The 14296-nt window shown below is 40.5% G+C and overlaps 1 protein-coding gene across 1 annotated transcript in view; it reads right to left on the reverse strand.

The window, feature by feature from the left end:
* Positions 1-14296, reverse strand: part of LOC140302055 (protein diaphanous homolog 3-like) — a 147403-nt gene that overhangs the window by 120552 nt on the left and 12555 nt on the right. The window contains exons 6-14 of the mRNA XM_072380796.1: positions 11009-11083; positions 10616-10685; positions 7629-7765; positions 7193-7298; positions 4861-4971; positions 4260-4378; positions 3948-4064; positions 1095-1213; positions 939-1003 (exon numbers count right to left, since the gene is read on the reverse strand). Of these exons, the coding sequence (XP_072236897.1) occupies positions 939-1003; positions 1095-1213; positions 3948-4064; positions 4260-4378; positions 4861-4971; positions 7193-7298; positions 7629-7765; positions 10616-10685; positions 11009-11083 (919 nt within the window). The remainder of the gene's footprint in view (positions 1-938; positions 1004-1094; positions 1214-3947; positions 4065-4259; positions 4379-4860; positions 4972-7192; positions 7299-7628; positions 7766-10615; positions 10686-11008; positions 11084-14296) is intronic.

Raw genomic sequence — 14296 nt, forward strand, 5'->3', positions numbered from 1 at the left:
TAAAAAGAAAAGTGACATTCAAGCTTATCAGAGCAAGAATTTTTGTTTTTAATGGATTTTGCTCTGCTTAAGCCACTCCGACAAAACATTGGGGGTGCGCTTAGGATCATTAAAAGTGATAAAAAAAAACCTAAAAGTTCCGTTTTAAAGTTGCCTCACTAATTCCATGGCTTTTCTTTTATTGAGGTCCAGTAGCCCTACAACACGCTGCACCCTTTTCCTGTAACGATGGCCAGTCAGGATTTGCTCCATTTCTTCTTAGTATATTCTGATGTTTAAACCAGTTGATAAGCAGCATTTCAGATTTCCATTAAATCGGTTAAGAAAGTAGATGCAAGGAACGAGTCCAGAGTCATATTCAAAGACTCGAGATAAACATCCGAAATGAGTGATGCACCACAATTGCAACTTAACTAATGAAAGGTTCAATGATTTCTATAAGAGCTACAGTTTGATAACATGACATTTTGTGAGGTGGTTCTTTCTTTCTTTCCTTCTTTTTTTTTTTATCTGAGCAGTGAACACTGAATGGGGCTTGAACCCAGCTGCTTAAGCTGCTGCAGATATTAAATACGCCAGAATGAACACGATTCATCCACGATGATGTGGGAGAACAAGTTATGCCGTCCACAGACTGAGAAATCAAGGGCATATGTATAGTTACTGGTGAAAAAATCCAGCAGAAAGAATCTGTCATTCTCCCAGATGATAATAAAAGAGTTGAGCATTTCATGGTCATTCATAGTCTTCAAATCCTGTAATGTTCACTAAAAGCACTATTTCCTGCTAACTGATTAAACTAATTTCCATTATGTTTGCTTTGTTTATCATCTTGTTTACAACAAACCCCTCAGGTGCTGTCCACAGTGCTTTCTTCACAGCGGTTATGCCTTATGAACAGTTCTTATGCAATACAACAAATTACCATAAACACTTGCCTTCTGTGCCAGTTCCGAAGCTCTCTGTTCGTACTCATCTATTCGAGCTTTGTCCACACACACCTCTGAAAAGGAATAACAGAAGCATCAAAGAATCATCAATGCTTCCCTGAAAACATGTCAATGGAAGCGCACTTCAAGAAGTGCTCAACTTGCCTAAAAGGTGGCTGAAGTCGACATCGAGGCGCTTGCGGTAACTGAAGTCTGGGTCAGTGCCACTGCGGTGCAGCACGATTTGAGAGACGCACTCCTCGATGATCTTAAAGTACTGGGGCCTGGGAGACCAGATAAGTCAGACAGTGAGATGGGTAAACCTTGCTTTTGTTCCAGCGTAACTACCTGCCAAAGCACTGCTCCGAGGGTTTGACATTTTCCTAATCCTGAGATTCACTTTCCCATGCTTTAATGCAAATTAATTGATTCAATTGATCACTCCGTGGTTGAAATGAAATACTGGACTCAGTCCCCAGAAGTCTAGTGTCATTAGCTAGATTCACACCTTTTTATGAATGTGCTGTTGATCCTTTTATTAGAAATATTCCAATAAAAGCACACATGAGATGCCACACTGTAAGCCGCAGAGCTAATGCAAGCTGGAGAGAAAGTGCTCATTATCTTCCAACAATGCCACAGAGAGTCGGAATCCCTGCCACAGCAAACCATTAAAAAAAGACTTTGAAACTTTTGGCATAAACGGTGAGTAACCTGGGATGTGTTTTTCACATATTTCTAAAACAATGCCCTGGCAGGATGTGATAGTGAATATCATATCTGAGATTTTTAATATGAGATGCATGATGGGATGGCTGTCTGAATGCAGACAGAAATATTAAACAAAGAGAATATGGCAAGTTATCAGACAGACTACTAGATCCCCCCCCCCCAATCATTCTGTAACTCTGGCATCTTAGGCAACGAGGGAACTGTATTACTGCAAGAAATGCAGCGCATTAAGAGGATTCAAACTAGTCCTGATTTCAGACACGCATGTGGCCAGATTTAGAGCATCGTGAAAACTGTGACTGTCCAGAGTCCAGAAGTTTGGCCGTTTCATCAGGCACCGTGACTTAAAACACCGATCTCACAGTTTAAAAATAAATAAATAAATAAATCTGGCCCGATGAGAACTCCAGATGTGACAACTAGTCGATCACGCCATGGAAGGTGCTAAGCTCGGTTAATGGTTCTCAGCAGCCTACCTTTTCCCCCCTCAGCTCAGCTGTCTTTCTTTCTTTTTCTCCACCACTCCTAAAACACCGGCTTAAAAATGTAATGTTAGAGTTTACAACATATAGTCATTTTAGGTACTGTACTGTTATTATCAAGCCATCACCACTACACCACTAAGTCAATAAATAGCATTTTATCCAAGCTGCAAATGCATTCCACTTATCGAATCCATTCATTCTACATTCATTTTACCATTTAAAAAAAGAAAAGACAACAAAAAAAAAAAAAGAGGAAAATTCAATACTCGGCTCTTTTTTCCCTTTCCTATACTTTTCACGACTGTGTGATTAATAAAAGCAAATGCTCTCCTACTCAAAAATCTATTAGGCTGAAGGCGAGGTCATAATGAAGCTCCAGAGGGTGAGTAACAACAAGACAGTTGCAGAAGGAAAATAATTCACCATCATGCAGAAAGACTTAAAGAATAAGTCTCCATGTCACAGACAACAGAGCTGGCAGAGCAGGACTGAGCTCAACTATAACTGCGTTGAAATGGACTATATTTACTTTCCATGTTAAGTTCCCTGAGACTGTTGTAAATGACTGCAATATGCATTGATTGAACAGCATTTTGTTGGAGTTCAGAGAAACGTCATAATTCTTATGTTAGAGCGGAGTTGTGAGAGAATCAGCGTAAAAAGTACCTCCCGCATCGAGCCAAAGCCGGCACAACTCGCTTCAATTCGACTAAAGAATCGAGTCAAGTGTGCAAGTCAGCCATCATTTGAAACAAAAAACACCAACTTTATTTTCATCTTAAAACTAGATCAAGAAGTAATAACAAGTCCAAACTCAGAACTCATGGACCCATGATTTAAAGAATCTTTATCGAGAGAACCTCTGGCGACAGGTGTCAAACATGCCTGTGTGCCCACATTCACGGCTCCTAAGCTATCATCTATTATGCCATTTGACAGATGGGCAAAATCCTGATAATAGTCAGAGAAACGTATAACGGAATTATTGCAGAAAACAAAAAGGTTGGAATTAGTTGTGTGGTTCAATAAGTTATTGGTTTGGAGATCAAACAAAGACAATAGTGTCGACACTGTGGGAGCCAAACACAAGGCAGAGATGTTTTTGTGTTTGATTAACATTTTTGCATTGTTGTCAGTGCTTCCCTAATAGATGGCACAAACAAGCATGAAAGCACCGGCGCAAACGTTTCATAATCACCTCGTATGAACTAAATGTATCAGACAGAGCAGCGTGTCAGGCAGGTGTATTTTTTGGGTGGGAGAGAAAAACCGCAGGCGATACATTTTGTATTCTTGAGATAAAAGCTCCACCTTTTGATCAACCTAAGGCTTATGTCACACCCAGCTGGGAGTGAACCAACATAAAATAAGCCTTTGAAAACTACCATTAATAGGGAATGAGAAATGCTCTGGAGTCCTGGCAGCTGTAGATGGCGCCAAGATGAAGAAGAAAGCATTCCCTTTGTTAGCCTAAGTCATTGGGACGGCTTAAGGCCGAGCCTCATAACCAGTGTGCATCATTACGAGTGCTCCAAAGAGACCTGGACAGTTGCTTCTGTGTGCATTATGGAAGAGAATAATAATGTTAATCTTCATTTTTCACCAAATAGATAAGTTATATTACTATACACTACTATTACTATACACTTATTTGTGACCAAACACAGAGATATTAAGAGTACACAAGGGAAAAGGACGATAAAGCAAATGAGAGCAAAATGTGGGAGAAAAGGACATACTTCTTAATACTTTAGATTGTAAATGTTCTGTGAAGACGTGCCGGCTGCTGTTTTTTTTTTACCTGACCAAGTAGTCACTGCGTATAAGCATCAGGTGCTGCAGGATGGAGAGGAAATAGGGCTCGGCGCTGCTGTCCTTCACCATGCTCTGCACAATACTGAACACATCCTCCGCATCAGTGCAGAGAGTTAAGGTCCTCACAGATTAATGGAAACACTGCAATTTTCACATATACAAAAGGAGACGCTACTGAAACGAGAGGAGACAAAAGAATCACAGATTTGTGTTTTAACCTAACTAACATTTTAGCATCTACTCGGCAATGAGCGTTTCCACTTTTCCACGATTCCGTTTAGAATTTTAACAAGGATATTCCAGCTCACTCCTGATGTCCTCCAATCTGTGAGAGAATTCAATCATGTCCTCCTCTTTGTGCTCCTCAAACACCTTCAGCTGAATATCGAGGGCATCGTTCCTGATGGTTGTTAGTTGCTACGGAAGGATCGACATTTAAAAGACACGGAAAGGGACAAAACCAAATAAATTAGCGAGAAGGACTCAAGAGCCACAATGACAGTTGTCAACAAAAGGCAAGCAGTCAGCCAGTAAAGACAATGAGCCGATTCTAAGGACCATTCTTCATCATGATACACAGATGTGGGCGCCGACTTTTCACTTTAATTTGTTTGTTTGGTTGACAGCGGCAGAAACATTGTTTACAATGAGTAAACCTGTTAGGTAGATGTTATAAAAGCCAGTAGGATGATTATTAGCAGAGACAACAAAAACTTTATTGGTTTCTGGCCACTGCACACATCGAGGACGTGCAAACTCTCCCCTGGGTTTCGCAAATTATTGGCTCCAGCAAATCGACAATATTTCACAGAAGTGGACAACTCATTTGAATATTAATACGAGGTGAGAGTCAGTTTATTTTGTTTGTCTGTGTGTGTTTGTGGTAATGTTTTGCTTACCGGCAATATCTCTTTGAGGCCACAGCGCATAAATTCATTTCTAATGTGCAGCCTGAAGTCCAACTCATCAGGAGATGTTACTAGGGCGTTGATGAGCTGCATGCATGCGACCTGCAACACAAGGGGTACAAAGACAGAGAGAGAGTGAGAGAAGGAACCAAAGAAAGAGAAGATGCTCGACGTTTTCAAGAAGTTGATGAAAAACATGCTGGCTTGCATTTTAAATGAGTTATGTCCCTTGGAGCAGAGGACCATAACTAATGCATGTCTATTTTCTCCAGTTACCAACTGGGGGCGGTGATTTTAATATTAATGCATCAACAGCAGAGCCATACACACAAAACCAACAGTCATTTAAGGGCAAGCTTGCTCTTTTGGCCGCTGTTTTTCAGCCTCCCCTTGAGTTCGCTTTACTACGCAGGGACCGATGCATCCTGTGACGCTTCAACTAAACACAAAAATCAATTATTGATCGGTAAAGAAATTCACTTGAGTGTGAAAAAAGGGCGATAAGGGATATTTCGGAGCCTTGTCAGATGGATAGTGTGCATTTTTATTTTCTTTATTTCAGGGCTTAGAAATAACCTGTGTACATATTAATATTCTATTAAAAGAAGATTCTCTGTCTTGTTTTTCAACACTACTGTCATTGTGAGGACGGTAATATAGAATATGCTATGCTGCATTACGTGATGTAAATGAAAACATAAGGCAGTGACTTTCTTTAACAAATATTTGATCTGCAATAGAACACAGAAAACAGATCAAATGTTGAAAGTGAGACATTGTACTAGTTGATGAAAAATATCAACACATCTTGAATTTGATGTGGGCGGGGTTAAGACTGTTCAGAGAACAGAACTCTTTCTTTCTGGAAAGTTTTGATTGGTCTTCCGTCAGAACAGGTTCACACCTCGCCTCAGCCCATATCAGATGACCTCTGGTCCAGAGAAGACAGCAGCGTTTCTGGATCCTGTTCACATATGGCTTCTTCTCTGCACCATAGAGCTTTAATCTGCATTTTTGCATGGCATGGTGATCTTTGGTCACGGACGAGGATTTCTGGAAGTCTTCCTGAGCCCGTGCAGTAATTTCCACGCAGGAATCATATCCATTTTTAATGCAGCGCTGCCTGCGGGCCCGAAGATCACGGGCATCCAATATTGATTTTCTTTTCTTCGTCTTTGGAGTCTCTGAATCTGATGCTATTAGGTGCTGGAGATGAGGAAGAACCTTATTCTGAAACTGCTCCACGTGTCGAAACTGTTTTTCAGCAAATTGCAGAACCTCGGCCCAACTTTACCTCCAAGAGACTCCTCCTCTTAGGTGTTCTTTTTATACCCAATTATGTTATTAAATCTGGAATTTCTTACTCTGGTAGAAGGAGGAACACAGGAAAGAGGCTTCCTTATGTATACATGATAAAAAAAAAGTGTCACAATGACACCTACATCATTTTTGTTGTTTGTTTTGTTGATGTTAACATATTTGTTTTGTAGCTGTAAAACAGGAACAGATGAAATAAGCAGGGTTCACGAACAGCAGTTTGGAGGAGAGCCATGTCTGGAAGTGCAATAGCTTGAAAAGAATTAAAAAAAAAAAAAAAAAAGACCTTCCCACGGACCTGGGCTCTGCATGCTGCGTTTGCTGATTAGATATTATTTCTGACTGTAATACACATAATTGTGGAATTTCTGTGCAAAGAAACATTAATTCTGTCCTCTCTGTCTGATCATGATGATGTTATCAGGTTGATGTCTTGTCAACATAAACAGTGCAGATGAATTAATGGGCATTCTTCCAGTTTCCAGTCCCATCTGTTATCAAACTGATCATTAAAGTGGAAGTCAAGACTTAATTGAAGCATCTGGTGCTTAAAGTCCATGTGTATAAGAAAGCATTTTCTTTTATCAAAATGTGTGTAATGATGTAGCCATTGCAGTGACGCAGTTCTTTTATAATTATTAGTTAGCATGTAATCCTGAAAATATGTTTAAGTCTATCTGGATCTGCCAAAGAAACCAATTCAACCATCTTTTTACATTCTTGACAATAATGTGTACTTCACATGACATTAAGCCAATTTGAACAACGGCGCTTCTCAATTTCCTCCGTGCAGCGCCTGTATTTATTTGAGCTAACTGGATTGTTATGACAGCCCACAAACTGGGAGAAACATGTACCGCATCTCTCGAGGAACAGTTACTCAGCTGTGAAAAACCCAGACAAACAACACATAGCTGCTTCAGTACGGTCATCGTGACGAGATGTTTGACTTACAATGCTTATCACTCAGTTCTGGCCCAAAACAACACGAGCTCTCTGCACTCACTTGTAACTGAACGGACCGATCTCGTAGTCCTTGCACAATGGGACTGAACCTCTCAGTGGATCGCCATTCCCCTGCTGTGGTGATGGCCTCAAGAACCTTCTCCATGCTACATAAAAACATGAAAGGCATTCATTTGTAGGAATTTTGACCAGAAGCTCCATCCTTCACTTATTCATCCAGGATTTCTTGGTTGTAAAAAAAAAGAAAAAAGAATGTATTCCAGGCGTGTCCTATTTATAATGTTCCTTAATCTTAAGGCTTGTATCATAGTTAGCCGTGCAAAGCTCTTTAATCAGAATAGATGACAGATTATCCAGAGGACCACAATTTTTTTTGTTCAAAAGGGATCATTTTTAGCTTTGATGAAATGGAAAAATATTGTGTTTTAACATGATAAAAGCAGGCATGGCTGTGCTGATAGAATGACGAGACATACGTGTTCTCCTCGCCAACAATGCAGATGGCTGACAGCAGCTTTACCACATCGGTCATCATGGCAGATTGAGTGGGATCGACGGCTCTTGCCAATAAAGCAAGACTTTTCTCCTCCCCCAGAATTCGATCCAAGCCATACTGCAATAAAAGAAAAAAAACACAATTACCCCTAAATGCTGTCATTTACAACAAGAATAATATGTCACAGAAACCAACAAAACCATCACTTATTGTTCAGATAATATTAATTCACAAAAAAACACATGAACCAGTCTCTGAGAAAATGTAACTAAATGGTCAAACAACATTTAAGGACAGCAGTGATTTTAGTTGTGTCTGTAATGCTTCAGCCAACATATTGCAAGGCTCAGAGGATTGGCTCGATATGATAATTATGCTGATAAAATGCCAACAGGAAATGATCATTTCTTCACTAATTTAGCAGAACAGGAGCGTGATTCCTTGCTTTCGATTGCAAGTTATTTACTAAGAAAACAGAGAGAAAGCAGCAATCTCACAATAACATCAGAGCAAAAATAAATGTCTTTGTGAACAAAGACGAAGAATTTATGTTCGTTGCTCCTTTGTACCGAGGAAGCAAATTATGACGGAAATGTGCTCATGAGCTTCCGTCCTTAAAAGTCAGTAACTACTGAATGTTTCTCATTCAATTGGTTTTTCACCACTGTTCAATAGTCTATACTGAACCAAGAATATATTAGCTATACATAACAGCATAAACCATGACTTAAGTTAAAGTCAGTGGGTCCTGAGAAATTAGAATATGCGGAGTTGTTTTCGAAAGACAATTTCACACCGTGGTGACTTTTAGTGTATGACATTATCATGTCATTAGTGAGAGACAATAGAATAAAAATATGCAAGAATGCGACTCGACAAAGGAAGGCAGAAGAAAAGGCTGCAGTGACAGCTGGCAGACAACACCTGTCTTCTTGGCATGGTGGGTACCTCCTGTCCCAAGATGCCTCTCCAGCCACAGAAAGGTCTGGCCTGACAGAGAGGCCTATGGGTAAATGCTGGTGTCTGGCGCCTGTTGAGACGCAGGATTACATGAGACCTTACAGCCCAATTTGTGCCAGAGGGGCTGTATATCTCTCTCCTCTGGGTTCTAGCTCCATGTGCAGATTTCTTTCCTCTGTAGCAACTCATGGACTAATAGGACACAGAAGCTGAAGCATTATGAAATAATGCTCCTTCAACAGAATAAGTAGGCTAGTACTTAGGCCAGCCTGGGCAATAAGTCAACATCATCTACTGACCATATGCTGCACCATTTTATGGAAAAATGATCCTAATATCACAGTTTTATCTAATTCCGCTGCTTTAATTAAACAAATCATAAAAACAAAGCGGCTGAAAATAAATTAGCTGTGAAAGTTTTGGGAACACCATGTCACTTATCTTAAAAAGGGTGGCTCATAACTGATCACTCATCTGAGGAAAACGATCATCTACATTATCAATTATCACCGTCTATATTGAAGAAATTTGGTTGCATAGAACAAAGTTTCACCATCTGCTGCAGGCCGTTGAGAGAAGTTCGAAGCTTCCATCGCAGGCCTCTCCTTAGAGAACAGCTGGACTTGCACTCCACAGTGAAACTAACCTCCAGGAAGTGACTCTGTGCACCAGGCCTGTTGACTGTGGTGCAGCGGTGCCCAGAGAGGAGGACGCAATCTTAATCTCAACTGGAGATGCACAGATTGAGAAAGCGTAGGCCGATGCCCACATCAGCGTTAAAAATCATTTTCGATAGCCAATAACAACTGTTTTTGCCCCTTTTTTCTTCCTTTAAGGACTGTGAAAAAAAATACTGAAATTGTTAGTATTTCAGCTCTTCTAATAACTAATTTGACTGAGCACAAACTCTTTCACTCAAATGTATTAACCAACCTTTCACGAGAAAGAAGAAAAATCCTTGATGCAGTTGAGTTAGGATGTTACCTTCTCAACTGGCAAAACAGTGTTCTGTCCAGCACCGAGTAATTGTTCATTTAGTACAGTTACGCTCACAGTTACGCTCACAGCTACGTGGAGCTACAGCTACGTGGAGCTACAGCTACGTGGAGCTACAGCTACGTGGAGCTACAGCTACGGCTCGACTTGGCCACTGAGCTCGACCACCATCTTTGTACGAATGTACAACGCTCGGAAGAGGAATGGAGTTACTGACTGCAGTGCTGGTGACTGCGTGAGAAAAGGTAAAAAAAAATAAGGCTTTTATTAGAGCAGAGCGACGGTCTGGAAACACTTTCAGCGATCACGCGTTGGCACAGTGTTAATGGGCTGATTATCAGTCACTATTTCTGATGAATTTAGCCATCTGACAAAATGTACAGAAAAATATATGAATGAGAGCAGCTTTTTTTTGGGGGGGGGGGGGGGGGGGGGGGTTCGGCTGTAGTAATACACTTTTATCTAGATATTGTTTTTTTATTGTTTTTTTACAATAAGTTGCAAAAACATCAAACTTTGGAGTTTGTATAGTTCACCTTCGCCTGTTTGAGTCTATTAGAGCGTCTTTGCCTTCTCAGGATTTGGCTTTATATTTTTGCACGATGTTCTTCTGCTCCGTGCTAATAAGCCTTTAATAATTGAAATCCCTGCTGCCCAATTACATACAAACAGCAGATGTTGGTATGGATGCGTTTCAAATAAAGTAGGATTTTAAAATGTTGGACTTTGGGGTTTCCTAATAGATCCTAGTAGATCAATCCCTCAACCCATCTGCAGCTTGACTCCGTCTAAGTGACCACAGATACACAAGTCCCAAAACGACAAACGCTCGGGTTAGTTCAGAAAGACAAAGAGCATTTATCAAATACACATTTAAACAGCCAATAGCTCCGGTGGTTGTACAAGCATTTATTCAAACAAGGTGCCCCGAGCAGCTCAATGTACAATGAAAATATATTATTGTAAATACTGGCTTTAAACTCCAAGAAAAAAAAAAAAAAAAGTCATTACCTTATTATTCATGAAGGCTTTGAGACACTGGACCACTTTATGTTGGTTCCTTTTATCAATCTTCTCCTGCCTATCGACACAACAGAGTAATGAAGAGCAGTTGGTCTACACAGCAGAAAGACTACACAGCATCAAGGTACACACACACTGTTTGAAAAATCCATAAGTCTTAATAAATCATCCAAAAAAAAAAAGACAGTTGCTGAACCACCAGCAGATACACATGCAGCTTTATGAGTTTCTGCTAGTAAATCTGTCAATTTGTTGTATTTTGGTTAAAATGATTTAACACTACCAGAACTATACAATTTTGAATAACTGTCAAAAAAAAAAAAAAACACCGATACAGAGAAGAGTTTGTACAAGAATACTAAAGTGAGTGTATGAACTTACTGTTTCTTGAAAAGCAACCTCTCCAAAACGTCCAGCAGCAGTCCGAGCCCCTCATGCCCAAAGCTCTGCACCCAACTGAAAAACAAACATCGAATCAATACCCAAACAGTGTTAGACTGGCAGCTGACAGAAACTATTTCATAACTAACCATTGTGTAAAGCTCTTGGACAAAAAGAAAGCAGAAATGCAGCTGGAGTAAATGTTGAACTTAAAACCTGACTCAAAACTAAGAGTATAGACATATATAAGCCACAAACTTCATGCTTTACAAGGAACAACAACATTAAGAAAGAATGAATCCAGATTAGTACTTTTTGTCAAAGGCAAGTAGTCGTGTTCAGACTTCATAGACGTTTCCTCACGTTATGTAATAGTGTTGCTAACAACACTCCAGAGGAGAGATGTCTCACACAAGACTGACAGAAATCAATGTAGCGCAACTGTTGTGTCTACCAAAGATGTAATGAAGCATAAATCAAAATCTTGAAGCGAGTGACATTTGTGAGCCGAATCTCTCCACAAAAAGGTTGTGCAAGTTCACGATGTTCCATCAGAAAGAAGAAGAAACTTTTCCTCCTGCTCTTTATGTGAATTTAGACACATCCTTTGGTGGATTCCACCGACTGTTGCTTTGATTAAAGAGTAATATTGAAAGCTTAGAACCAACATCTGGTATAGATTTATTTTTCCTTTTAAAGGGCACAGTTCTTTCCATCCAGCCAAGGACTCAATGAAAATGGTGACGCGGAGGGGCGACCAAGAGAATGAAACTAGTGAACAAATTGCCTTGCCCGAACCGCACTGTCCAGCAGCGCACGTCAAACTATTAGATAAAGGTTTTTGTTTTAGATACACAACGATGAACCACTTCAGAGCACAAGCATTTCAACGGGATGCTTATTAACGAATTTTACCCGGGGACTCGAGTGTGTACTCTGTCAGCTCTTACCTAAGCAACACTTTTAGTTTCATTTCTTTCAAAAGAAAGGGTGCCAAAAGTGTAAACGACTTTCAAAAGTTTTAGTGCAATTCAAACGAGAAAAGGAAACGCCAACACATATCAGATGGGAAGGTTAAATGAAAACTTTTAAACATGCATAAAACAGGCACAAACACAGCACGAGTGAGACTTTTAGCGCCCGCACCTCCGTAATGGAGCCCTGAATACCGTCTCTGAACATTAGTATTCACTGTTGCTGCTCCAATCAACAAGCTGCATGCCTTCCAGCATCGAATCCACAGAAATCCTCAAGGTGACAAGATAAAATGGGAAGATGTTATCTGAATTTCATTTCTTGAAAAGCAGTAGCTGTAGGTAGGTGAGTGCCCACAAGACTATCTCTCCGCGGTCTCTGGTAAAGAATGACAGCTCGCCTTTTAGAGTGTGAACAGAAACATACATCCATTTCACAAACTTCTGTGGAGTCTCAAAATGTCCTTTTACGCTACAAGTAAAGACGTTACAACAGAGTCAGAATTCTTATGACCGTCTTTAAATCTGATCTCGGACAATAAAAAGACTTCCTTCTTTAGAAACTGCCAAAAATGTGCCGAGCTCCACCAAGGTATACGTGACTGTGTGCGAGAGTGCGGCAGGGTCAGTAAAGAGTGAGGCTGACAAAAACTGTCACGGCCTTGATGATGAAGAAAGCAAAAGCTGCCGCCAAGGAAGCTGAAGGATGAGGCTCTCGTGTTGCAGGGAAAAAAGAAATCCATTTAGCCCACACTTCTGAATGGGTCGCGGCCCGGGTCATTCAGGTTATAGAGTAGGCAGAGTCTTGACAAGAGCTTCATTGAAATGCATAGCTCCGTAGCAACCGCATGTTAGGCTCGCATCGCCAGTACGTGACGCAACGAGTAAAAGAAAATAATCCAGTGATGCATGGGAGGAATTACTCCTGAGGAAACCAACAACCCCTAACACCATCAGGGTCTACTGCAATAAATTCAGAATTTGCCTTGAAACACATTTGAGAAAAGCGGATGGGAGAGGGGTGACAAATCTGCTTTCAAAAGCTTTTGGACGTTTTAAGCTTTCAGACATTTTGATGATCTCAGAGGCCGGAAACTGACAAATGCAATAGCTTTCCACAATGTCTGGAGAAAAACCCTCAAGAGCAAGAGAACAACTCGGTGGAGACAAACAATGATATCAGGAGAGTGTCTGCTCTTTCTTTATGAAAGGTCAGAGAGGGTCGGGGCGAGGTGAGCAAAGCTGGGCTGAGACAGCAACCCACAGACTGCGCAATATTCAGCTTTTATTTTACATTCACATGTGAGACACCTGGCCAAGAGTTGGAACAAATCCATACCAATATTACTTTGGCAATTATTCCCACATGATGACCCCCATCAAACAAAGACATTGCCAAAAGAAAAATCAGCTTGATAAAAATGAGTCTAGGGTGACCAATTTAAGCCTGTAATAACATCAAATCAGTGCAGTATTTCCCTGTCTGTTTATTCTCATGCAATTAAGTGGACTGCATTTGATATGCAGTCTGTCTAAACAACTATAGTGTTTTATATTCAGCTTTCTAATCTAGCATACTCTGGCAGCCCTCGGGTTTCATTAGTTTCTAACATCTGGCACCCTTTCCTACATCCCAAATGTGAGAACTTCAATTACATGCTCTGCCTCAGTGTCTTCAGTTGGGAACCCTGCTGTGCAAAGCTGATCACAAAACAGCTTCAGACATTTCTCAGCGCTATAAAACTGCGGCACTGATTTACGTCTGGTTGAGATCGACAGTTCGTGCGCAACGTACACGAAAGCACATCGCTACTTACGATAATCTGCATCTTTTGCCAACACCTACATCTCCACAAGACTTTTTGGAACGAAATACTGTGTCATAGATCAGCCTCGCACTCCTGAGATATAGACGATATTGGATATTTGAAACAAACAAAAAGCGGTGAGGAGCAATTTTCAATTCGAGATAAGAACAAGAGTGCAATCACAGCGATATAATCTCAGGAAGTCACCAAGTAAAACAGTGAGAGAATGAGCATTAATACCCCCCCACACACACACACACACACATATATATATATATATATATATATATCACACCAATCCCTGAGAAACAAAAACAGTCATAAATCAAAAAGAAAACGGAGTTCCTTATCTGGCCAACTTCACAGCCGAGGTAGCTCGACTTCTACCAGAATCTCAGGAGATCCCCTATAAGGTTTCACAAAAGAGCAGAGCAGCACAGCGCACCGACATAAAGCTTATTTCTTGCATTGTAATAGTTTAAAGTGACATTTGTGAATGCAGTTCG

This window comes from Leuresthes tenuis, unplaced genomic scaffold (genome assembly GCF_036924035.1).
Source record: "Leuresthes tenuis unplaced genomic scaffold, fLeuTen1.0.hap1 SCAF_2, whole genome shotgun sequence".
Taxonomy (NCBI): Eukaryota; Metazoa; Chordata; class Actinopteri; order Atheriniformes; family Atherinopsidae; genus Leuresthes; species Leuresthes tenuis.